The sequence below is a fragment of the Pseudorasbora parva genome, chromosome 20 (assembly GCF_024679245.1).
Source record: "Pseudorasbora parva isolate DD20220531a chromosome 20, ASM2467924v1, whole genome shotgun sequence".
NCBI classification, from domain to species: domain Eukaryota; kingdom Metazoa; phylum Chordata; class Actinopteri; order Cypriniformes; family Gobionidae; genus Pseudorasbora; species Pseudorasbora parva.
Window position 1 is genome coordinate 35,791,518 of NC_090191.1, and position 23,243 is coordinate 35,814,760.

The 23,243-nt window shown below is 36.7% G+C and overlaps 3 protein-coding genes across 4 annotated transcripts in view; 1 reads left to right on the forward strand and 2 right to left on the reverse strand.

Moving 5' to 3' along the window:
- Positions 1-23,243, forward strand: part of LOC137049565 (scavenger receptor cysteine-rich type 1 protein M130-like) — a 58,622-nt gene that overhangs the window by 12,465 nt on the left and 22,914 nt on the right. The window lies entirely within an intron of this gene.
- mapk11 (mitogen-activated protein kinase 11) lies at positions 836-8,726 on the reverse strand. 2 transcript variants are annotated; one of them, XM_067427221.1, is made up of 12 exons: positions 8,471-8,726; positions 5,204-5,333; positions 4,964-5,022; positions 4,664-4,775; positions 4,482-4,511; positions 4,276-4,323; positions 4,058-4,172; positions 3,867-3,938; positions 2,722-2,801; positions 2,522-2,600; positions 2,242-2,415; positions 837-2,034 (listed from the first exon to the last, which is right to left on the reverse strand). In XM_067427221.1, the coding sequence occupies exons 1-12, from the start codon at positions 8,581-8,583 to the stop codon at positions 1,961-1,963; spliced, it is 1,086 nt and encodes a 361-aa protein (XP_067283322.1). In that variant the 5' UTR covers positions 8,584-8,726; the 3' UTR covers positions 837-1,960. The 2 variants fall into 2 exon arrangements, with proteins under 2 accessions (XP_067283323.1, XP_067283322.1); XM_067427222.1 differs by lacking the exon at positions 8,471-8,726 and having other exon boundaries at positions 836-2,034; positions 4,966-5,022; positions 5,204-5,328.
- On the reverse strand, positions 9,942-15,099 carry LOC137049924 (deleted in malignant brain tumors 1 protein). The gene is made up of 8 exons (XM_067428670.1): positions 14,919-15,099; positions 14,393-14,701; positions 13,867-14,175; positions 13,338-13,643; positions 12,812-13,120; positions 10,646-10,960; positions 10,052-10,407; positions 9,942-9,953 (listed from the first exon to the last, which is right to left on the reverse strand). Exons 1-8 carry the CDS (start codon positions 15,097-15,099, stop codon positions 9,942-9,944), a joined length of 2,097 nt encoding a protein of 698 aa, XP_067284771.1.

Here is a 23,243-nt window from a genome sequence, read left to right on the forward strand (position 1 = left end):
ATTTCAAGCAAGCTTCACTCAGCGTCTAAAACTGAAGAAAGGGGCAATTCCAACTATATTCCTGCAAGCAGTAAGTAGTGATTTATCCACTTATTGACTGTCTAAACAATTTCTAATTAAATTGAAAGAGACAGCATTGTCTAGATAACACAAGATGAACAGTAACAATAGGAAACTCCAAGTACCATACAAAACTACACTCTAAAAAATGCTGGGTTAAAAACAACCCAAGTTGGGTTGAAAATGCACCGACCCAACAATTGAGTTGTTTTAACCCAATGGTTGAGTTGTTTTAACCCAGTGGTTGAGTTGTTTTAACCCAGTGGTTGGGTTAAATGTTGCTTAAGACAACCCAATTGCTGGGTAAGAACAACTCAACCATTGGGTTAAAACAACCCAAATGTTGGGTCGGTGCATTTTTAACCCAACTTGGGTTGTTTTTAACCCAGCATTTTTTAGAGTGTAAATAGTGTGTCTAATGACAAAGGTTAATGTTATTTTGTATTACGTATCTACAGTTGTATTTTGTATGTCATTCTATGATAGTTTAGTTGCTTACAGATCGCTCACTCGATCCTTCTAGCTAACGTCACCTTTTCCACCATATAATTTAAAACAATAATCAGATCTGAACTGGGAATTGTAGTTACACTTGCGTTCGTGCTTGCGGTTTCCAGATTTCATTTAAATACCCAGATCAGAAATTTTCTGTAAAAAGAACACGTATACTATCCGGTGTTTTACCTAAGCATGTGCAATCTGGTAACCAGCTCTCTCTCTCTCTTTCTCTCTCTTTCTCTTCTCTCTCTCTCTCTCTCTCTCTCTCTCTCTCTCTCTCTCTCTCTCTCTCTCTCTCTCTCTCTCTCTCTCTCTCTCTCATGCACGCAGATGATCTGAAAACACCAAAAAATCAAGTAAGCTGCATTTTAGCAATCTCCATTTGAGATGTTCTGCTTAAAGTGTCATTCAGTCGGTCTGTGCTCTGTCAGGACTCACGAGCCGCTTCGCTGAACTGCTGTGTGCTGCTGAAATAAGCCAATCAGAGCAGAGCTTGACATTAATATTCATGACTCTTTCACATAAGGTAAAAACAGAGCATTACATCCCCATAGGGACAATTTATAGGGTTGTTAATAAAACTGTAAAACTGTATCTTACCAATTTTTGCCCTTAAATAAGCCACATACCCTCTATGTAGATATCTGAGAACAATTTAACATATTGTTTCAACTCATTCTAGGACACCTTTAAGTATTACAATTAATGACATTAAACTGCCCACTGGCCCTTTAAATAACTTTAAAACATTTTGAAAAATTGATTGTCCAGTATATGTTGAAATTTTCAAATCAGAACTCATAAACAATTTTACCTGATGTGTAAATCAGTGTAAACACACATTGAAATAGCTTTGCAGAAACTAAATGAGGAAAAAGACAGATTATATAACATTCAATTTTATGCAAATGTTTTCGTACACTTTTGTACACTGATGCATATATTAACTTTTTAAGATACACATCCCACTCCGTCCAACATTGTAAACATATTTTTCCAGTGTGGCCTTCTCTTCCTGCTTAATTAATTTTGGTCTTATATGAAAGACACCATACCCTGCTTTCACCTAGACAACATGCCTTGTGTCAAATATAAAAAAAACACTCAGAACACACATCTCTGCACACACACGCACACACACATACACACACAACATGCACCTTGTAATAATAATACATTGTGTTAATGTTCCAACAATACCAGTCTTGTTTTGCTCTTAATTAAATGTGTGTATGAACACACACATACAGGAAGGGCATCATGCCTTGGAAATACATTGTCGTTGTCTCTGCTCTGGTTGGACTGCAGTCTGTTAATATGTCCACCAGTCCTGTAGTTCCTAAGTTTGAAGGATGGACAGTGGCGAGGTTGTTATCTTCCTGGATTGTAGTTACGCTCAGTTTTATTGTTCAACCTGAAGACTTTCACTTTTATTGGGAGGATCTTTGAAATTGTTTACTTCCTCAAACACAAGCTCTGTGGAGGGAGAAAGAGAGACTAAATTCCATTGTCACTGTACAGCTCCGAAATGTATGTTAAAATATGTGACAGAAATATGTTGAGTGTACAGTACAAAGTATCAATTCTGGCAAATCATGTTTACATTGATTTTCTGAATGAACAAATAGCTTCAGCATGGCGTGGGTTTAGTGTAAAGACATGTAATGTTAGACTTCCTCTCACCCTTCCACTCTTCCAATGTTCGATCCTTGCTCTCAGGGGTCTGATCATACGGAGGTGCCTCTGGTTCATCCTCAGGATCGTGGTATTGGGAAAAGTATGGATGGCACAGTGCTTCACTGGCCGATATCCTCCCGTCACAGTCTAACACTAGCATTTTTTTCAACAGCTCAACCGCTAGAGAGGTAAATAATTAGAAATGAATAATACACATTTTTAAATATTCTTTAAAAAAAAAGCACATTATTACAGACTTAATCTTAAAATAATGTGTTGATCTTACCCAGTGGATTTGCTCCCCTAAATATCTTTCCCAGATCCTGCTGGGGCATGTGTGGAAGAGACTGGATATACTTCTGAGCCTGGATGCATAATGCAGAAAACAATTAAACTTTGCTTTAAATTTCAGTCCATCTATAATCCATAAAGAACATTTATAGCATTATTTGTATTTATAAATGAATCCAATTGGTTTCTTCTCACATGTTCGGAGGAAATCTTCTTCAAAACGTCAGGGGTGGGAGTGCCTACCATCTCCATGATTCTCTTTAACTGATCAATATCTGAAGAAATGATGTTAAAGATTATACAGATCAGCATCATATCCGGATCTAGATCCAAATAAGGCCTTTTCGGATGGTAATTGTTTTTCGTATGGATGTCTGTAAAAATAAATGTTCATGCCACCTCAATGATAAAACTCGTGCATTCGGATTGTGTTTATTCATGGTGGAGCAGAGAGTTTTGTGATCCTGCGCACCTGGGAAAGTGCGCCTCGTGGTCATTAACAGTATGCAGTAAATAAATTGTCATATGCTTGATATAATAAGAATAAATGCATATTTAATTTCATAATAATATAAATAATATCCTAATTATTTTACTATTTAAATTTGTTTAAAAGATATATAGACACGCATTATAGTTACAATAGTTTTGTCTTGTATTTTATCTCAAAATACAGCCTCTTATTTACATAAGGTAAACATAAAGCTGCTTGGATATTTTAACATACAATATCATTGCTGTTACCAGCCCATTTCAAATGTTGCATGCTTTATTTTTTGAGAGGTGATAAAATACAAAATGCTCTTATGAATACTTGCCAATATTTCAGTAATAAAAGGCTAGATCTTTAAAATGCATCTAAATTACAGCGAAGCGCAACAGTATGGTGCTCTGCAGCAGTCAAAAAGGATATAAACAGGGAATTTTGTGTTTGTCCAAAAACAGGTAATTTGGCCAGAAATGTTTATGTGGGTGATTTTTATTTTATCTTAAAATATGTCAGTGCCAATGTTTTGTTCCTTGATGCGCATTTATAAAAGCTAATGAAAATGCTTTCATTAAACTAAGGCCTACTCCTGGCTTAATCTAAGGCCTCTCTGTGAAACCAGGCCTAAGAGTTGCAACTGAAAGTAAAGTCTGGCCTAAATCATCTTTGTGTTGATCATCTGATGCCTTAGTCTTTGGAGCAAATTTCTAGTTCCTTACAGTCAGCTACTATAATGTAATTTGAACCACTTAGGCTGCTTTTCCTCACCTGCTTTACAGGAAGCCAGACTCACTAAAAAACCACACATACACTCACTGAGGAGGTATAAGTGGCTTTCATGAACGAAGGATACAATCGTTGCCAGGAAACAAAACCTTCCCCTTCAGAAGTTCGCCCATGATGCATCCAACAGACCAGATATCCACTGTAAAACAGATATGATCGTATTTAATCAACCAGCTACAAAGACGGATTCATCCTTTTGCACTTTTGTAAAGCACAAGCACTTGAGATAGAAGGGTTTTTAGGTTAAGCCTGTCTTACCTGTCTGGTTGTAATGCATCCAGTTGAGCATGATCTCCGGTGCTCTGTACCAGCGAGTTGCCACGTAACCTGTCATTTCATCATCTGTCTGCCTGGCTAATCCAAAATCCAGGATCTGACAGTTTTGCCAAAGTGTCAAATAAGACCCAGAAAAAAGCTTTGTAATGCAGTAGCACGGTGCTTATAGATTGAAAAGGCACCAAAAGAGTTTTTCTCACCCTGAGTTCACAATCTTCATTCACTGCGACATTGCTGGGCTTTAAGTCCTGCAGACCAGAATTATAACTGTGACATTGCATATTTGTAAAAAAATGAATTATGCCATTTCATAATGTTCAATCCCGTCATTTTTTGGAAAGACTCCATAGGCCTATAAAGTGGACGCTAAACAGAAACTGTGATGGAGGAAAGGAAAGGCACTCACTCTGTGGATCAGGCCAGCTGAATGGATGTACTGTTTGTGAGGGGGGAAAAGTCAAACTGTGAGCATATGCAGTAGGTCAGAGTAAAGGGAGATTTTACACTGGAATTCATAACTGAATATAACATCTGTTAGCTTCAGTTTATATGTCTGTTTGTGGAAAAAAGAACGGAAAATGTACTTGCCTTAAGGCCCCGGAGAAGCTGATAGATGAGAAACTGTACATGTTCATCTGACAGTCTTTGAAATTTGACAATGTTGTTGAGATCTGCTCCCATCAGGTTGGTCACAAGATAGCTAGAGAGACAGATACGGACTTTTTAAATAATCACTCATTTGCAAATGATAAAAATGATTTTGTTTGATAACTGGTCAGCTGCAAGTGCAGACGGTTTTAATCAAACTAAATAGGCCATTTTAGCTGACATCTGATCGCTATTTGATGTGCTCTCAAATGCAGATACTGTCACTGGGCAGACACTCACACCTCATTGAATTCTTCAAGAGAAGATGCTGGGGTGAAAACATCCAGGAGTCCAATAACCTGAATGACAAGAGCATATAACATGAGTGACACTTAGATTTAAAGATGAATCTAAGAAAGGTGCGATTTGAACACGTCTAACAAACTTGATTCAGAAGTTTGATGATGAGCAGGAATGAACATTTGGGATTTGTTCCCTTCCATATATTTTCCTGTTTGCATGTGTTTTCGTGGGACTTACATTCTCATGTTTCATGTGTTTGAGCAGTCTCAGTTCTCTGTACGTTCTTCTGCTATGGATGAGAGATTGGAAGGGCCTGGAGAGCTTCTTAACAGCCACTTTCTGACGGAGGCGTACATCATATGCTGAGCTAGAAAATAAAAAAAGAGTTATACAATTAGTTGATCCAATTTAAGACTAGTGTTTTTGCTGAGACTAAAATAATTGCGATGCTAACAGGATTTTTGGTATGACTGGTACGTTCCTGTTATAGTTTGACCTTTCATTGAAAATGGTTTCACTTCCTCAGTGGCTCTTTAATTACACGCACTTGTCTTGTATGTTCTTTTTTGAACCAAATACTCTGGAGAAACATGTCGAACATGAGTGCAAGACTCTGAAGTAATTAATAAGTACATAGTAAAGGGGCATTTGTCTCACCTTTTAGAGGCTCTAGAGTCATATCAGTTGAGACTGATTAGACAGGCTAATTATTTTAATGTTTCAGAAGGGCAGCTGAGAAATTAGGTGAAAGGGAAGCAAAAGAAAATGAGTTGATGAATAAAGTAATAATTTCTGCTGTAAGTCAGTATTTGGAATGTACTTTAGTGTATTAAATAAAATAAATCAAAACATCTGGCAGGTCTTTAGACCTTGATTAATGATGGAATTCTTAAATTAATTCATCAAGATCAAAGAGTTCATATCTACAAATAAATCATAAAATCATTATTTTATTTTATTTATTTTAGGGCCACACTAAAGTCTCTTAAATCTGTTAAAATTTAAATCATGCATCTACAAATGAATCATGCAATGTTTATTTTATTTTATTTTAGGGCCCTTATGTCTCTTTATCTGTTAAAAACTGAATCATGCATTGTCTATTTTATTTTTTATGTATTTATTTTCAATTTATTTTATTTTAGGGCCACACTAAAATCTACAAATGTTCAAATCTAAAAATGCACGGTGTAATATATATAGTATTGTTTTTTTGTTTTTTTTATGGCCACACTAAAGTCTCTGACTCTGTTAAAGACAAGAGCACCCAACCCCCATTTGGGACATTCCCATCCTTTGATTTAACCCTTCCACACACCAGGTCTGCCCTGCCCCCTTCCTTTAAAATAAATCAGCTCTGCTGTGAAGAAGTCGAATAATCACACAATAGAAAGAGGCTTATCATTAACAAAGCAAATTCACAGCTCATTTGAGTAAGAATGTGTTTGTGAGAGTGTGTGTGAAAGAGATTCTTAGGAATAAAATGACAGACATTTGAATAAAGATTGTTCATCGTTCTAGTTGTGCTTTAATTCAGATCTCAATATCTATATTCAAATTAAGAGATTACAAACATATCTGGTTTCATTTGATTTAATATATTGTGACTAAATGACTATTGCATTGTTGGTTTTGCATGCTTTATTAAAGCTCTATGGGGAAAGGCTTATTATTAATAAAATACATAACAATAGCTTAATCAAGCCTCTCATGTCGGATAACAAACCACAATGTCTCTATAATCATAACCCCAGGCTGTTAGAAAGAGCTGAACTTATTCAAGGCAACATGGGATCCAATCAGCAACAATTAAATCCATTGTTAGTGTTGTGCATCTTTTAATACAGATAATGAAATAATTAGGTCTCAGGTGGTCTCGGGATGTTGTGGGGCATCTGCATCACCAACAGTGAAATGAGATGCATCGCATCATTTTGCAGAGCTGGCAAACCTCCTAAACAAACGGGAAGAAACCCTGGTAATGGCCTCCAAAACAGGATGCCATGTGATGCCCTCGAGCAGTGTTTTCTGCTGCTTTTTTTCAGATGCCTATGGGTTTGGGTTATTTTTTAGTTGTAGGTTACATTTAGCATTGTCAACCACAATGTCTTTTCAGCCTGTATCTTAAAAACAACAACAACAAAAGAGAGCAGGAATTACTTGCTTTGAATGAAGCAACTGTTGTGTGGTTTATGCTTTTTCTCTAATTGTGTTAGAGAACTTGTTGTATAGATCACTATTAATATACAAAATATGCATGCTTCTTTAAGCCATTGTGGATTTTCTATCTGTAATAACTAATGAAGAATGTTTTGACACAATCATGAGTCAGACTGGCTTCTGCAAAGTTGTCACAACAGTAGCTTGCAGATGTAATGCTAAGCGGAAACAGCAATGCCTGATTACACAACAATTGTGAAATTTGGTTTGGGAAGAGGAAGAGGAACATAGTCACTTTCTAGCTTAATTTAGTTAATTATCTGGATGAGCATGCATCTATTGTTGGAACTTCATAAAATGACATGACTAACTTGAGTATAAATTGTCTGACATGTTTGCAATATTTGCAAATTACTATGGTGAAAATGGGAAGATACTGATGCCAGAAGCTGCGTCACCATGGCAACCGTTTCATTCAGTCACAGCACAAGGGAGGCTGGAGGGTCTCTAATGTTTTAGTTGAGATGCTGCAGTGCGATGTAAAGATCTCTCAGAATGAATGCATTATTGCAGGATGAAATATCTGGACGTTTTCCCATGCTGATGGGGGTGTGGCACGGGTAAAACTCGGTGGGTTCACTTTAAGACCGGAACTGAATAGGCCTAGCATGTTGTCTACTAGAGCAATATTGTCCACCAGATGGACATTTTAGAAGGTTGTTTATACAACCTAATTAAACACAGAATCTGAATCCTTAGTCATATAAATACAGCTGATGTGACTTGATGAACAGCCAGATACATAAATCAGGTGTCGATACATCATTGCTCAGATGAAGGTGGAACATTTGTATTTTATTTTATCTTATCAAACATTACTGCTGCATTAGAGATTGACACATGTCAATAAACAAAAGGTACAGCAGCCTTTATCAGAATATAATAAAACATAAACAGCAGTGTCATATGTTGTTTTGTTAAACAGTTTATCGTTAATTATCGTTGTTGGGAAAGTAAGATTAATTCATGTTTTCTCTTAAGATGCGTGCCGGATGTTGTTTTGTCAGGCTTTATTCTTGCCTCACCCTCTCTTCTTGGACGCTACGTTACGAATCTTACTATGACGAAGGCTAAGCTAATGAATATGAATTTGTTCGCACTGACGTTGCTTGGTAACCTTCCTGGATCGCCCAGCGCGTCGTTAATGTAATATTCATAAACCACGCCTTCAGTTAAGGATTCGGCAGCGGTCCTAAGTCCTTTCAGCCAATCACCGTTTGCGTTGTTAATATTCATAAGCCAAACCTTACTCATAGTAGTGTTTGTAAACTCGCCTGGACTCACCATACTGAGCCATATGCCCCCGATCCAACCGGTGTGAGATTCTGGTATCGTTCTGGCACCTCCCAGACAGTCTTGTTTAGTTCTTGCCGGTAAAATCCCGGTCTTGTCGACATATCTTCCGTTTGAAAAGACGTTTTTTTAAATTATAAAACTGTCAGGAAAATATTAACGCATCCGAATGGGAGATATGCCTATGTGTGGAGGCAGCCGGCTTTAGTTCCTCTTCATCTATTTGCCAGAAATGGGAGGAACCGTCTGTGATGCCTCTATGTGTGTGTGTGTGTGTGTGTGTGTAGAGAGAGAGAGAGAGAGAGAGAGAGAGAGAGAGAGAGAGAGAGAGAGAGAGAGAGAGAGAGAGAGAGAGAGAGAGAGAGAGAAATGGGGGATGGGTGATGGTGCTGGCAATATAAGCTATTATATTATATTATATTATATTATATTATATTAACATGGTATTAAAAAACGTATTAACCTATTAGCCTATTTGTATTACTATTATTATTTATGGTAATAGTAAAACTAGAAAAAACAATTGTATACGACTGTTATAAAGAAAAATCTAAAAATAAACTTCTACAAAAATATATTATAATTTTTGAATATATTTTTTAAAAGTAAGTTATGCCATTTAAAAAACCTGTTCAAGATTTATTTTTAAATAAAGATTTATTATTTATTTCATCTAAATATAAACAAAGATTGAAGATTGAAAAACACCATCACAATTGAAAATATTCATAATGCAGATTTATTAAATGCAGAGATTTTGTAATGGAGCCAACCAAAAATATTTTAAATGTATTTTTAATGGTTTTAAAGGTAACATATATATAGCTTAATCGGTTTATTCAACTTTTACAATAACAACAGGATACAGGTACAAGAAAACCGTTAAAAATATTATTCCCACACCTAAGCCAAACACATAAAAACAAAAACAGCATAATTATAGCATACATGTTAAGCATTTACAAATATTAAGTATATAGGCCTACATAGACAAGCGTTTGAAAAAAATCTTTAAAAAAGGCACAATAACCTTAAATAAACCTCAAACCAAAAGCACACAGAACTAACATTTACTTAAATGAAGTTTATTAGCCATCCTCTCTCTCAGTATAAACTGTGACAAAACAAAGAAAGAAGATTCACATTGTCATGTGGATTTTAAAATATATTTAATATATAGGCTTTCCATCAGCAATAAAGGCATGGTTTTAAAATTATTGCATGCATTATTAAAGATTAAAGCGCTAATAAAAACAGAGAAATTGATTTTTTTGTAATGCGAATGCAAGTCCACGCTACCAAACAGTGCATGCATACTAAACAAAATCTGTTTATCAAAGCATCATGACTGTGAATGAATTTCTGTGATCATCACCAACTGACTCCAACCTAGGAAACAGCTCCGCCTAGTGTTTCATCCCTGATAAGACAAAATAAAAAGAGTTATGCTAGACTTGTAGAATTATTGAGCATTCTGACGGACAAAACACAGAATATTGAGAATGCTATACACAGCTATTTATGATCCAAATCACATCAATGCGGATGCAGTAAAACACTGATAACACTAACCTGACAAATGAAAGGAAGGTGCTCATGGCAGCAAGCATCCACCCATCTAAACATGTTCTGTTCATCCATAAGAAGTTTTCCACAAAACCTGCTCCCTGGGTCCATTGGAAACGTTTGATGCCATGATGCATAGTCCACATATGGCCCCCCGGTCCACAGCCATGGGGAACAAGTGAAGAGCATACTCCGCTCAAGGCCGATCCACACTCCATTGGGGATTTCTTGACCCTGCAGCATCTGTGTGATGTACTGTTGTGCCGTGGTATTTAAAATGTGCACCAAAGTCTGGTGGTGAGCTCTGCAGTATCCTAGTGCATCAATCCAGCTTTTTGACTCTTTGATATAGGTAAAGTGATCTGAAATAGACATGAAACTGAATCTCTGTCATATGATATTAAGGATATATTAATATTTTGTTCTTTGCTTGTTATTTAATATATTTGTTTCTAAAGTGACTGCTTAGTTTAACATGTCTCAAATATGGTAAAAACACATTACAAGATGTTTAAAAATCACTGTAATAAAAGAAAGGTTTGCACTTTGCACATTGTTCAAAAGAGGTACATTTTTACGTACAAGATACAAAAGAGTTACAAATGACTCCAGCATCTTTATAATGGCCACAGTTATGGATTCCCCATCCAGGTGTGCTACAGTTCTTTAGTGAAGACTCTGTGCCAGTGCAGTTTACATCATCCATCCATATCTGTCCTGATCCTTGTCCAAAATAAGCAGCACTCTTTGCCGCTATCACACTCCCACAGCCCATCTCTCGACACACCACTGCAGCGTCTGTCAGATCCCAGCCATCATCACACACTGTTCCCCACTGACCATTATAGAGAACCTCCACTCGTCCAGAACAAGAGTCTCTGCCATTCACCAACCTTAAAGCTTTGTCTTCTTTTACTTGAAAAAGAGAAATGACACATGGCATTCAAAAGAACGGGACCTTCATTAACTCAATATTTAGCTCTCTTGGGTCGTTCCTTGAAAATAATTTTTCAATATTTGTTTGCCTTCTTCTATTTGAAAAAGAGCAAAACATATGGCAGTTGAACGAACTAGACCTTCTTTAATTTATGATTACGTACATCTATCTCGTGACCATTCCTTTACAAAGAAAATGTACAGTATTACATTTGTCATTTTAAATTATAAATGTTCTTGACTCACAGCTGCAGATGACTCCAGCATCTTCATGATGTCCACAGTTATGGATTCCCCATCCAGGTGTGCTACAGTTCTTTAGTGAAGACTCTGTGCCAGTGCAGTTTACATCATCCATCCATATCTGTCCTGATCCTTGTCCAAAATAAGCATCACTCTTTGCCTCTATCACACTCCCACAGCCCATCTCTTGACACACCACTGCAGCGTCTGACCGATCCCAGCCATCATCACACACTGTTCCCCACTGACCATTATAGAGAACCTCCACTCGTCCAGAACAAGAGTCTCTGCCATTCACCAACCTGACAGCTGTTATCCACAAAAATAATATAAAGACACAAGTACGTTTTTTCCTCCCATATATTTGTTTGCCTTTTTCTATTTGAAAAAGAGCAAGACATATTGCAGTTGAAAGAACAAGACACTCTCTTTAATTCATGATTACATATATCTCTCTCTCTCTGACCATTCCTTTACAAAGAAAATGTACAGTATTAAATGTGTCATTTTAAATTATAAATGTTCTTGACTCACAGCTGCAGATGACTCCAGCATCTTCATGATGTACACAGTTACGGATTCCCCATCCAGGTGTGCTACAGTTCTTTAGTGAAGACTCTGTGCCAGTGCAGTTTACATCATCCATCCATATCTGTCCTGATCCTTGTCCAAAATAAGCAACACTCTTTGCCTCTATCACATCCCCACAGCCCATCTCTCGACACACCACTGCAGCGTCTGTCAGATCCCAGCCATCATCACACACTGTTCCCCACTGACCATTATAGAGAACCTCCACTCGTCCAGAACAAGAGTCTCTGCCATTCACCAACCTGACAGCTGTTATCCACAAAAATAATATAAAAACACAAGTACGTTTTTTCCTCCCATATATTTGTTTGCCTTCTTTTATTTGAAAAAGAGCAAAACATATGGCAGTTGAAAGAACAAGACCTTCTTTAATTCATGATTACGTACATCTATCTCGTGATCATTCCTTTACAAAGAAAATGTACAGTATTAAATGTGTCATTTTAAATTATAAATGTTCTTGACTCACAGCTGCAGATGACTCCAGCATCTTTAGAATGGCCACAGTTACGGATTCCCCATCCAGGTGTGCTACAGTTCTTTAGTGAAGACTCTGTGCCAGTGCAGTTTACATCATCCATCCATATCTGTCCTGATCCTTGTCCAAAATAAGCATCACTCTTTGCCTCTATCACACTCCCACAGCCCATCTCTCGACACACCACTGCAGCGTCTGTCAGATCCCAGCCATCATCACACACTGTTCCCCACTGACCATTATAGAGAACCTCCACTCGTCCAGAACAAGAGTCTCTGCCATTCACCAACCTGACAGCTGTTATCCACAAAAATAATATAAAGACACAAGTACGTTTTTTCCTCCCATATATTTGTTTGCCTTTTTCTATTTGAAAAAGACCAACATATTGCAGTTGAAAGAACAAGACACTCTTTTATTCATGATTACATATATCTATCTCTCTCTGACCATTCCTTTACAAAGAAAATGTACAGTATAACATTTGTCATTTTAAATTATAAATGTTCTTGACTCACAGCTGCAGATGACTCCAGCATCTTCATGATGTACACAGTCATGGATTCCCCATCCAGGTGTGCTACAGTTCTTTAGTGAAGACTCTGTGCCAGTGCAGTTTACATCATCCATCCATATCTGTCCTGATCCTTGTCCAAAATAAGCATCACTCTTTGCCGCTATCACACTCCCACAGCCCATCTCTCGACACACCACTGCAGCGTCTGTCAGATCCCAGCCATCATCACACACTGTTCCCCACTGACCATTATAGAGAACCTCCACTCGTCCAGAACAAGAGTTGCTGCCATTCACCAACCTGACAGATACTATCCACAAAAATAATATAAAAACACAAGTACGTTTTTTCCTCCCATATATTTGTTTGCCTTTTTCTATTTGAAAAAGAGCAAGACATATGGCAGTTGAAAGAACAAGACCTTCTTTAATTCATGATTACGTACATCTATCTCGTGATCATTCCTTTACAAAGAAAATGTACAGTATTAAATGTGTCATTTTAAATTATAAATGTTCTTGACTCACAGCTGCAGATGACTCCAGCATCTTTAGAATGGCCACAGTCATGGATTCCCCATCCAGATCTCCTACAGTTCTTTAGTGAAGACTCTGTGCCAGTGCAGTTTACATCATCCATCCATATCTGTCCTGATCCTTGTCCAAAATAAGCAGCACTCTTTGCCTCTATCACACTCCCACAGCCCATCTCTCGACACACCACTGCAGCGTCTGACCGATCCCAGCCATCATCACACACTGTTCCCCACTGACCATTATAGAGAACCTCCACTCGTCCAGAACAAGAGTCTCTGCCATTCACCAACCTGACAGCTGTTATCCACAAAAATAATATAAAGACACAAGTACGTTTTTTCCTCCCATATATTTGTTTGCCTTTTTCTATTTGAAAAAGACCAACATATTGCAGTTGAAAGAACAAGACACTCTCTTTTATTCATGATTACATATATCTATCTCTCTCTGACCATTCCTTTACAAAGAAAATGTACAGTATTACATTTGTCATTTTAAATTATAAATGTTCTTGACTCACAGCTGCAGATGACTCCAGCATCTTCATGATGTCCACAGTTATGGATTCCCCATCCAGGTGTGCTACAGTTCTTTAGTGAAGACTCTGTGCCAGTGCAGTTTACATCATCCATCCATATCGTTCCTGATCCTTGTCCAAAATAAGCAGCACTCTTTGCCGCTATCACACTCCCACAGCCCATCTCTCGACACACCACTGCAGCGTCTGTCAGATCCCAGCCATCATCACACACTGTTCCCCACTGACCATTATAGAGAACCTCCACTCGTCCAGAACAAGAGTTGCTGCCATTCACCAACCTGACAGATACTATCCACAAAAATAATATAAAAACACAAGTACGTTTTTTCCTCCCATATATTTGTTTGCCTTTTTCTATTTGAAAAAGAGCAAGACATATGGCAGTTGAACGAACAAGACCTTCTTTAATTCATGATTACGTACATCTATCTCGTGATCATTCCTTTACAAAGAAAATGTACAGTATTACTTTTGTCATTTTAAATTATAAATGTTCTTGACTCACAGCTGCAGATGACTCCAGCATCTTCATGATGTCCACAGTCATGGATTCCCCATCCAGGTGTGCTACAGTTCTTTAGTGAAGACTCTGTGCCAGTGCAGTTTACATCATCCATCCATATCTGTCCTGATCCTTGTCTAAAATAAGCATCACTCTTTGCCTCTATCACACTCCCACAGCCCATCTCTTGACACACCACTGCAGCGTCTGTCAGATCCCAGTAATCATCACACACTGTTCCCCATGTTCCATTATAGAGAACCTCCACTCGTCCAGAACAAGAGTCTCTGCCATTCACCAACCTGACAGATACTATCCACAAAAATAATATAAAAACACAAATATGTTTTTTCCTCCCATATATTTGTTTGCCTTCTTCTATTTGAAAAAGAGCAAAACATATGGCAGTTGAACGAACAAGACCTTCTTTAATTCATGATTACGTACATCTATCTTGTGACCATTCCTTTACAAAGAAAATGTACAGTATTAAATGTGTCATTTTAAATTATAAATGTTCTTGACTCACAGCTGCAGATGACTCCAGCATCTTCATGATGGCCACAGTTACGGATTCCCCATCCAGGTGTGCTACAGTTCTTTAGTGAAGACTCTGTGCCAGTGCAGTTTACATCATCCATCCATATCTGTCCTGATCCTTGTCCAAAATAAGCATCACTCTTTGCCTCTATCACACTCCCACAGCCCATCTCTCGACACACCACTGCAGCGTCTGTCAGATCCCAGCCATCATCACACACTGGTCCCCACTGACCATTATAGAGAACCTCCACTCGTCCAGAACAAGAGTTGCTGCCATTCACCAGTCGGATTCCATTTGTATTAGTGGTAGTTGTATAATCTATACATGCTATAAAGTCAAAGACCCACATTTTTTCAATAGGCTGTTAAATATTTTAAACAACAAATAGTTATGAAAAAAAATGTAATGAATAGTTATTTAAGCTTTGACTGTGCTGAAAATGTGACAAAGATTTGTCAAAAAAAAAAAAGAGTTGTTTCAGAGTTCTCTTACCCTGAAGCAGAAATATTTGCATGAACTCCAGCATTGCGGCTATAAATATAAGATTTTATATATTATTCATGTTGAATCCTCACACAAAATGTTAATTGTCTTGTCTTATTTTCTACACTGCTTTCTCAATTAATATGAATTTCAATCTACTGTATTGCAATACAGTATAGCTGTAGCATTTTAATACAAATTTGTGTAGACAAGGAAGTAAATGCACATTATGAGAATAATGTGTGTGGGTTATTCAAACAGTCATATAAATATGTAACAGGATGATTTTACATATCAACTAGCAGTCATTATAAGTAGATTGTCTGCTTAATCTTGTATTAATGGTCCCCAAGCCTTCAACAAATGTATGTGATAAGCAGTAAATATATACAGACAAAAATTATGCTGTAACATTTCAAATTATTGCTGTATATAGACAGTTCTCTAGTTATAATTGAGTGTTTTTAATTGTATTGTCATATTGTATTTGAAGAACAGTACAGAACTGTGAATATTGTCAAAGTAGACAAATTGTATCCCCTAATTTATCTATATCAAGCTTGCAATATAAAATAAGACAACAAATAAAACAAACAAACAAGTAATTACATTTACAAATATATAAAATGTTATTAATACCTGCTCAATGGTTCTCTTCTTCACCTTGGATTGAGACAGTGCTGTGGATATATGTTTCATCCACTGCTTCAAAAAAAAAATTTGTTAAACAAAATGTTACCTCTAAATTTACTTGTGGTTTACCACATAACGCCAAGTTAGAGCAGTTGCATGCTATTTTGTTTAGAGGATAGAGGATCAAACAATGAGCCTGTGTCTATGGAAGGCCTTTACGTAACAAAAAAAGTTGTTATTATTATTGGTGAAATTATTCACTATTAAACAAACAAAACAAATTGTATTATAAAAATGATACATTATGTGACCACAATCAACAAGTCAAAACCGTTTGTTTCAATATATTTTCTTTTTTACAAATTGAGTGGTATTGCTGTTTACTTTTATCTTTTATGACAGTTTTATTTAATCACTGGAGTAGGGGAGAACAGGATCAGTGTAAAAGTCTTGTATTTGTTTATTCAGAAAATGTTTTGCAGAAAGCTTTAAAACCTCAGTTGTATATAAAACAAATAGCAAACAGGACAACACGTTGATGCTGAACATTTATCTTTAAATTAATTATTAAGAAAGAGACTCAATTTTAAATGCATACCACTATGCAAATTAAATGTTAATTTAATGTTGTCACACCTGAATTTGTTCAGAATTTAATTTGATTGTGGAATGTTGACACTCAACCGTGTGTACAAAAGAGAAGTTACAACTGTTAAAACTGCAATGTGTTGTCAAGGGAAGAATGAGTTGCTTTATAATATATAGATGGGTCAATATATAATTGTGGGAGATTTTGAGTTTGAATAATTCTGGGAAAAAATATATTTATTTACAAAAAAATATATTTATTTACATTATTATCTTTCCTGATAAATCATCCCTGAAATATTTTGTTTTTATTCATTGCCAAGCTCAGGCATAATTTATTTCAGATATTTAGTTTTAAAAACAAAAAGTTTACTCATTATTTGGTCAACTATGTTACAGACAAAACCAATACGTTTTAACTTTAAGTAAATGGCAGACATTTAAAAAAATCATTACTCTTGGAAGAATATGTGTCTATTTACCTACCTTTTCAATTAAAATACCCTATTAATTTAGAAAATACACATTTTGTTCAATTAAAACCCTTAATTTCAAGTTCTGAAGTAACCGGTCTGTATATTTTTTTTCCAAACTGCTAGATTTATGATCATTTTCTAGATTAAATTATGCTGAGGTATATATTTGACAGCTACTCAGTTTCTAAATATTTACTTGGAGATTAGGGAACCATTAAAATACATATATTTTTTTAAAAACATAATGGTAACTTAATTGACAGCCCAGTATCATAGTTGACAAAAGTAACATAGTTGACTGGACATGACAAAGTAGGATGATGTATTTAACAAAAACAATCCTAAACTATATCAATTATTATATATTAGCTAATCTTTTATTGTATTTAATCAAGACCTGTTGAATTTTTCATGACATAAAGGAGAAATACAGACGCACATCAGTTTACACGGATCAATCACAACTTTATTAACAAGCACACTCACCTAAAGGATGATTAGAAACACCTGTTCAATTTCTCATTAATGCAAATGTCTAATCAACCAATCACATGGCAGTTCTTCAGTGCATTTAGGGGGAGGGGGGAGATGGGAAGGTGATTTACTGCAAGCAATTTTGAGCGTGGCATGGTTGTTGGTGCCAGACGGGCCGGTCTGAGTATTTCACAATCTGCTCAGTTACTGGGATTTTTGCTGTTTTTAGGGATAAAATCAAAATGGTTGCCTAGGACCAGACACCAAATGGCATTTTACGGAGAGGGTCTTCAAAAAATTATATGTACAACTGAGTAAAATTGAAATTCAAAGTTATTTATAAATTCATTGTAGTAACATTGTTGACTTATGATAAGTACACATTTGCCCCAAGCACTACTTTAAGTGAAATAACTGCAAATGTGGAGGGAGAACATACCTTGGAGTCTTGCTAGTTTTCTCTTCAGGAGGAAATGACATAATGTGGAGCAGGTTATGTGATTTGGAAAACACACTCTTCCTTGAGGGGTGTATTTGCTATGGGTAACTTAGATGACAGCAACTTCTCGGACACATATTCAATTTGTCCATTTCTATTGAAAATGTGACACATTGCCCAAAAAGACACATTGTTCACATTTACCTCAACTTAATGTAAATAATATAATTAAAACTGTTTTTGAATAAGTTTTTTAAATGTTTTTTTAGGTAATGAGATTGTGGTTGTAATTCATTTCGGACGGTTATTTAGTTGACATTTTAGGGATATCTAGTAAATTTTTATAAATAAATAATTATTTCCATAATAATTAACTATGGAATCTGTAAAGACAAGATCATGAAGAACACTGGAGACTTTTTAAATTTTATTTTAATAAGCACGTTTGCGAAATAACATGAAAACTCCCTCAATTATATATTGACCCAGATGCTTGTTAAGGGTCTGTATTGTTGTGTATCAATAATGCATTATGAGATGATCACTGAATTAAATCTCCACTTCACTCAAATGAGTTATTTTAGATGATGTCATTTTAACAAATAACAAAATATAAGACAATAAACAAATCAAACTTATGAGCAGAGATGCCAATTGAAACATTAGACAAAATTATCAAGACACATTCTTATTGCAGAATAAATCAACCACTTTAGGCTATAGAAATAATGGTGGGGTCAGATTTACTTTTAGTCAAGTAATAGTATTTTGCAAGCTAAACCCTATCACTGTATATAAAATCACATATTTATCCACATTCAAATAGATAGCAGTGTGCTGTACGCACGTAGCCCAGTTTTACTAACCTTGACCGGAAAAATTATTGGCGTGCCTGTTGCAAGGTCTAAAAGCTTTGTCCCTATTCTCTTAATGACTAATGAGCATGTTTCGAGCATAATGTGCAATAAACCAATCATCTCTCATCTCCTGTTCCCTTCAAAAGTGTCATCTCCCATTCCCTTTAAAGGTGCCCTAGAATGAAAAATTGAATTAACCATGGCATAGTTGAATAACAAGAGTTCAGTACATGGACATCACATACAGTGAGCCTCAAACACCATTATTTTCTCCTTCACATGTAAATCTTTGTGAAAAACAGGCAATTTTCAGGTGAGCGCCAACTGTGACGCAATCGCTGGGCAGCGTATGCGTCAAGCGAGGTTTGCGAAAAATGGCAGATCATGGAAATAGATGTTATGTTCCAGGCTGTGCAGGGGACGTGGGGGACTTTTCATACCCTTCCCACTGAACAAAACTGTAAACAGGCATGTTTATCTATAATCGGATACCACAACAATTTAATTAAAAGTTGTTTGTTTGCTCGGCCCATTTAACCACGGACAGTTTTTCTAACCTGGTCAATATCAAGCAGGCTTCACTCAGTGTCTGATACTGGAGAAGCGGCAATTCAAACTATATCCCTGCTATCTGTAAGTAGCGATTTTATCCACTTATTGACTAAACAATTTCTGATTAAACTGGAACTAGTGAGACAACATTAACGATAATATCCCCTGTGTTGTCTAGATCCAACGCAAGATGCTACTACAGTAACAATAGGAAACTCAGAGTAATAATGCGTTCGGTTTATATAGCGCTTTTCAAGACACTCAAAGCGCTTTACATAGAAGGGGGGAATCTCCTCAACCACCACCAATGTGCAGCATCCACCTGGATGATGCGACGGCAGCCATATTGAGCCAGAACGCTCACCACACACCAGCTGATTGGTGGAGAGGAGACAGTATGATGAAGCCAATCAGGATATGGGGATTATTAGGAGGCCATGATGGACAGGGGCCAATGAGCAAATTTGGCCCGGATGCCGGGGTTACACCCCTACTCTTTTTCGGAAAGACATCCTGGGATTTTTAATGACCACAGAGAGTCAGGACCTCGGTTTAACGTCTCATCCGAAAGACGGTGCTCTTTGTCAGTATAGTGTCCCCATCACTATACTGGGGTGTTAGGACCCACACAGACCACAGGGTGAGCATCCCCTGCTGGCCTCACTAACACCTCTACCAGCAGCTACCTGGTTTTCCCAGTTGGTCTCCCATCCAGGTACTGACCAGGCTCAGCCCTGCTTAGCTTTTAGTGGGAAACCAGTCTTGGGCTACAGGGTGATATGGCTGCTGGAATTGCGTGACAATATGTAAGATTCTTCTTCTTCTTATTATTATTATTATGATTTTTATTATTGATAACGCTTATTGTCATTTAGAAGAAGAATGTCATTATTATTTATTATATATTTATTATTATTATTAAAAAGAAGAAGAATGTCATTTTTATTATTTTGTCAGTCTGAATTATTTTCAGTCCCAGTCCGTGCGCAGCTGCCAGGCCTAACCCTGAAACGTCAGGTAAAGCGCACAGGCTCGCAACTAGAGGAATACATAAGCCTTAATCAAATGCTTTGGAATAGTCACACACATTAAACACTGAAGTCCATGTTGCACAAAAATAAACACTGAAATGTATAATTACTATGTTGTTGTTGTTTTACAGTGGGTCATAATACAGCATATCTTTGTCAGTGCTTTTTGTGGTGTTACGAATTGTTTTTCTGTGCATTTTCGCAATAGTCCCCACAATGTAATATAAATAAGTACACACACGTCTGGTTTACTATTTTTGTGGTGACTCTCCATAGACATAATGGTTTTTATACTGTACACATCTGGTTTACTATTGTTGTGGTGAGTCTCCATAGATATAATTGTTTTTATACTGTACAAACTGTAGGATCTATTGGCCTATAACCCTCTTTCTGCATTTGTACACTTAAAAGACAAGCTTGTTTCCTCATTGGGACCTCAATTTAAGTCCCCACGGTGGCACAAGTCCCCATGAGGCTGTGTGCATTCCGGTTGAAGTCCCCCTCTAACCTTCCCCCCCCCCCCCCCATACACATTCATAAATTATATTGATAAATTAACATAAACAGTAAGTTAATGCAATACAATTTGTTACAGGCATCGTCAATTTGTTAATAAAAAACCTGTTGGCTACTGTACTGTACAAACAACATATGTGCGCTAACGTTTCCAGGTTCGCTGTTTAGAGTTTGTGATTCCAAGTGAACAAGCTATCATTGTAAAATCAAATGGTGATGCATTACAAAGTCATTAAAATGTTTTTTAAAATACTAAAAACAAAGTTGTGACTGCTGACGAGTTAACGTGTAAAGGTAATGTTAAATGCTAGTTCACATGTAGACTGAAGTTATAGTACTGATGTGACGTTTTGCAGGTCTTATCTGAAAATAAAGACTAAACTTACCACTCAAAAGCTTTCATTTCCAATCTCAAAACAATTGGTTGTTCCTCAAAATCTTTATCTTCATCAGAAACGGGATCAAACATAATGTTAAGAAACATGAACTCATGTTATGTTGCACACTGTAAACATAATCAAAGCTTCGAAATCACGTGAAGAACGGGACCTTTAAGACCAATACAAAGAAATTATATTTTAGAAATCTTGACCAACTGAAAAGTATGAGCATATACAGCACTCAATACTGGGGCTCCTTTTACCTGAATTACTGCAGCAATGCGGCGTGGCATGGAGTCGATCAGTCTGTGGCACTACACAAAAAATTATTAAAAAAATAAGTTACCTGCTGAATGCCTTTCTCAGTCATCAGCTTTCAACTAAAATATCTTCATGTGTAATCCGAAGATGAACAAAGGTGTTACAACGACATGAGGGGGAGTAATTAATGAAATAACTTTCATTTTTGGGTGAACTAACCCTTTAAGGTGCCGTTGGGTGGATTAATTCATATTGTTGAATCTGAGGTTTAAGTTTACTCCTCGTGTCTGCATTGGTGTGAGGTCTTTGTGTGAAGTTCAAAGAGCCTTTGGAATGTGTGAGTTGAGGAAGGGGTAGGACGAAGAGATGTCTGTCTAATGTTCATGTTGTTTCCGGGCACCTTTTAGCGACTCTGTGTCCCAATAACGATTTAAATTTATGTATGTCGGAAATAAATGAGTCCCTTCTTCGTGAGGTTATACTCGCTGTTACACTTGTTGAACAAAGGGTGATCAAGTCACGTGACTCATCTTGTCCTTGTGCTGGTTGAGATAATGCAGGTAAAGGGGGAGAGATATTGTCTCTGGGCCGTTTGGGGCGTCTTTGATTAGTTTTACGATCGGTTCAGGGTTTGGAGAGGGGGTCTTTGGAATGCTTTGTTGTGTCGACTTGCTGCTGGAATATACATATTCTTACAGGACAGACTCCAGCTGCAGTCCACTCTTTGTGAATCTCCCCCACATTTTTGAATGGGTTTTGTTTCACAATCCTCTCCAGGGTGTGGTTATCCCTATTGCTTGTACACTTTTTTCTACCACATCTTTTCCTTCCCTTCACCTCTCTATTAATGTGCTTGGACACAAAGCTCTGTGAACAGCCAGCCTCTTTTGCAATGACCTTTTGTGTCTTAACCTCCTTGTGAAAGGTGTCAATGGTCGTCTTTTGGACAATTGTCAGGAACTGACAGGACTAGACTGAGAGACCATTTAAAGGCCTTTGCAGGTGTTTTGAGGTAATTTGCTGATTAGAGTGTGGCACCAGGTGTCTTCAATATTGAACCTTTTCACAATATTCACATTTTCTGAGATAATCAATTTAAAAAAAAAAATTATTATTAAAATTTTCATAAATAAACATTTGAAATATATCAGTCTGTTGTGTAATGAATTAATATAATAAAAAGTTTCACTTTTTGAATGGAAATAGTGAAATAAATCAACTTTTATGTGACCTGCACCAGTATGGTCTGAACTGCATACAAGGTGCTTACATTTTCAAAAACTTGAATTTGCCTTTTTTTTTAAAGTAAGTACTTGGAAACAGCCATGTTTATAAAGAGGTACAACTACTTGAAAAGTGCTTGAATTATTGAAAGAGAATATAATTGAAATTTGTTTGGTTGCAACAACACATCCAATTTTTACACTTAAAAAAATAATGCTGTAGCCCATCTGATATTGAGCCGTATCGCACTATAAGAGTGATATTCCTCATATTGCTCCATTTTATGCAGCTTTATTCTTCAGGTCAATCATACTGTATATTCATGAGGAGGAAAATCAGGTTAATTTAGCAAATCTTTGGATAGTATCTTTGTCATATAATTCTTTTAATGGT

Excerpts from the sequence above, each read along its gene's own strand:
- mapk11 (XM_067427221.1), bottom strand. The coding sequence starts at position 8,583 with ATGTCGACAAGACCGGGATTTTACCGGCAAGAACTAAACAAGACTGTC. Across the intron at positions 4,776-4,963 it reads CTTGAAGAATTCAATGAGGT|CTATCTTGTGACCAACCTGA; the intron begins GTGAGTGTCTGC and ends CTGTCTCTCTAG. Across the intron at positions 2,416-2,521 it reads TAGGGGAGCAAATCCACTGG|CGGTTGAGCTGTTGAAAAAA; the intron begins GTAAGATCAACA and ends TTACCTCTCTAG.
- LOC137049924 (XM_067428670.1), bottom strand. The coding sequence starts at position 15,099 with ATGGGCTGTGGGAGTGTGATAGAGGCAAAGAGTGATGCTTATTTTGGA. Across the intron at positions 14,176-14,392 it reads TGCTGGAGTCATCTGCAGCT|TATCTGTCAGGTTGGTGAAT; the intron begins GTGAGTCAAGAA and ends TTTTGTGGATAG. Across the intron at positions 10,961-12,811 it reads TGCTGGAGTCATCTGCAGCT|TAAAAGAAGACAAAGCTTTA; the intron begins GTGAGTCAAGAA and ends CTCTTTTTCAAG.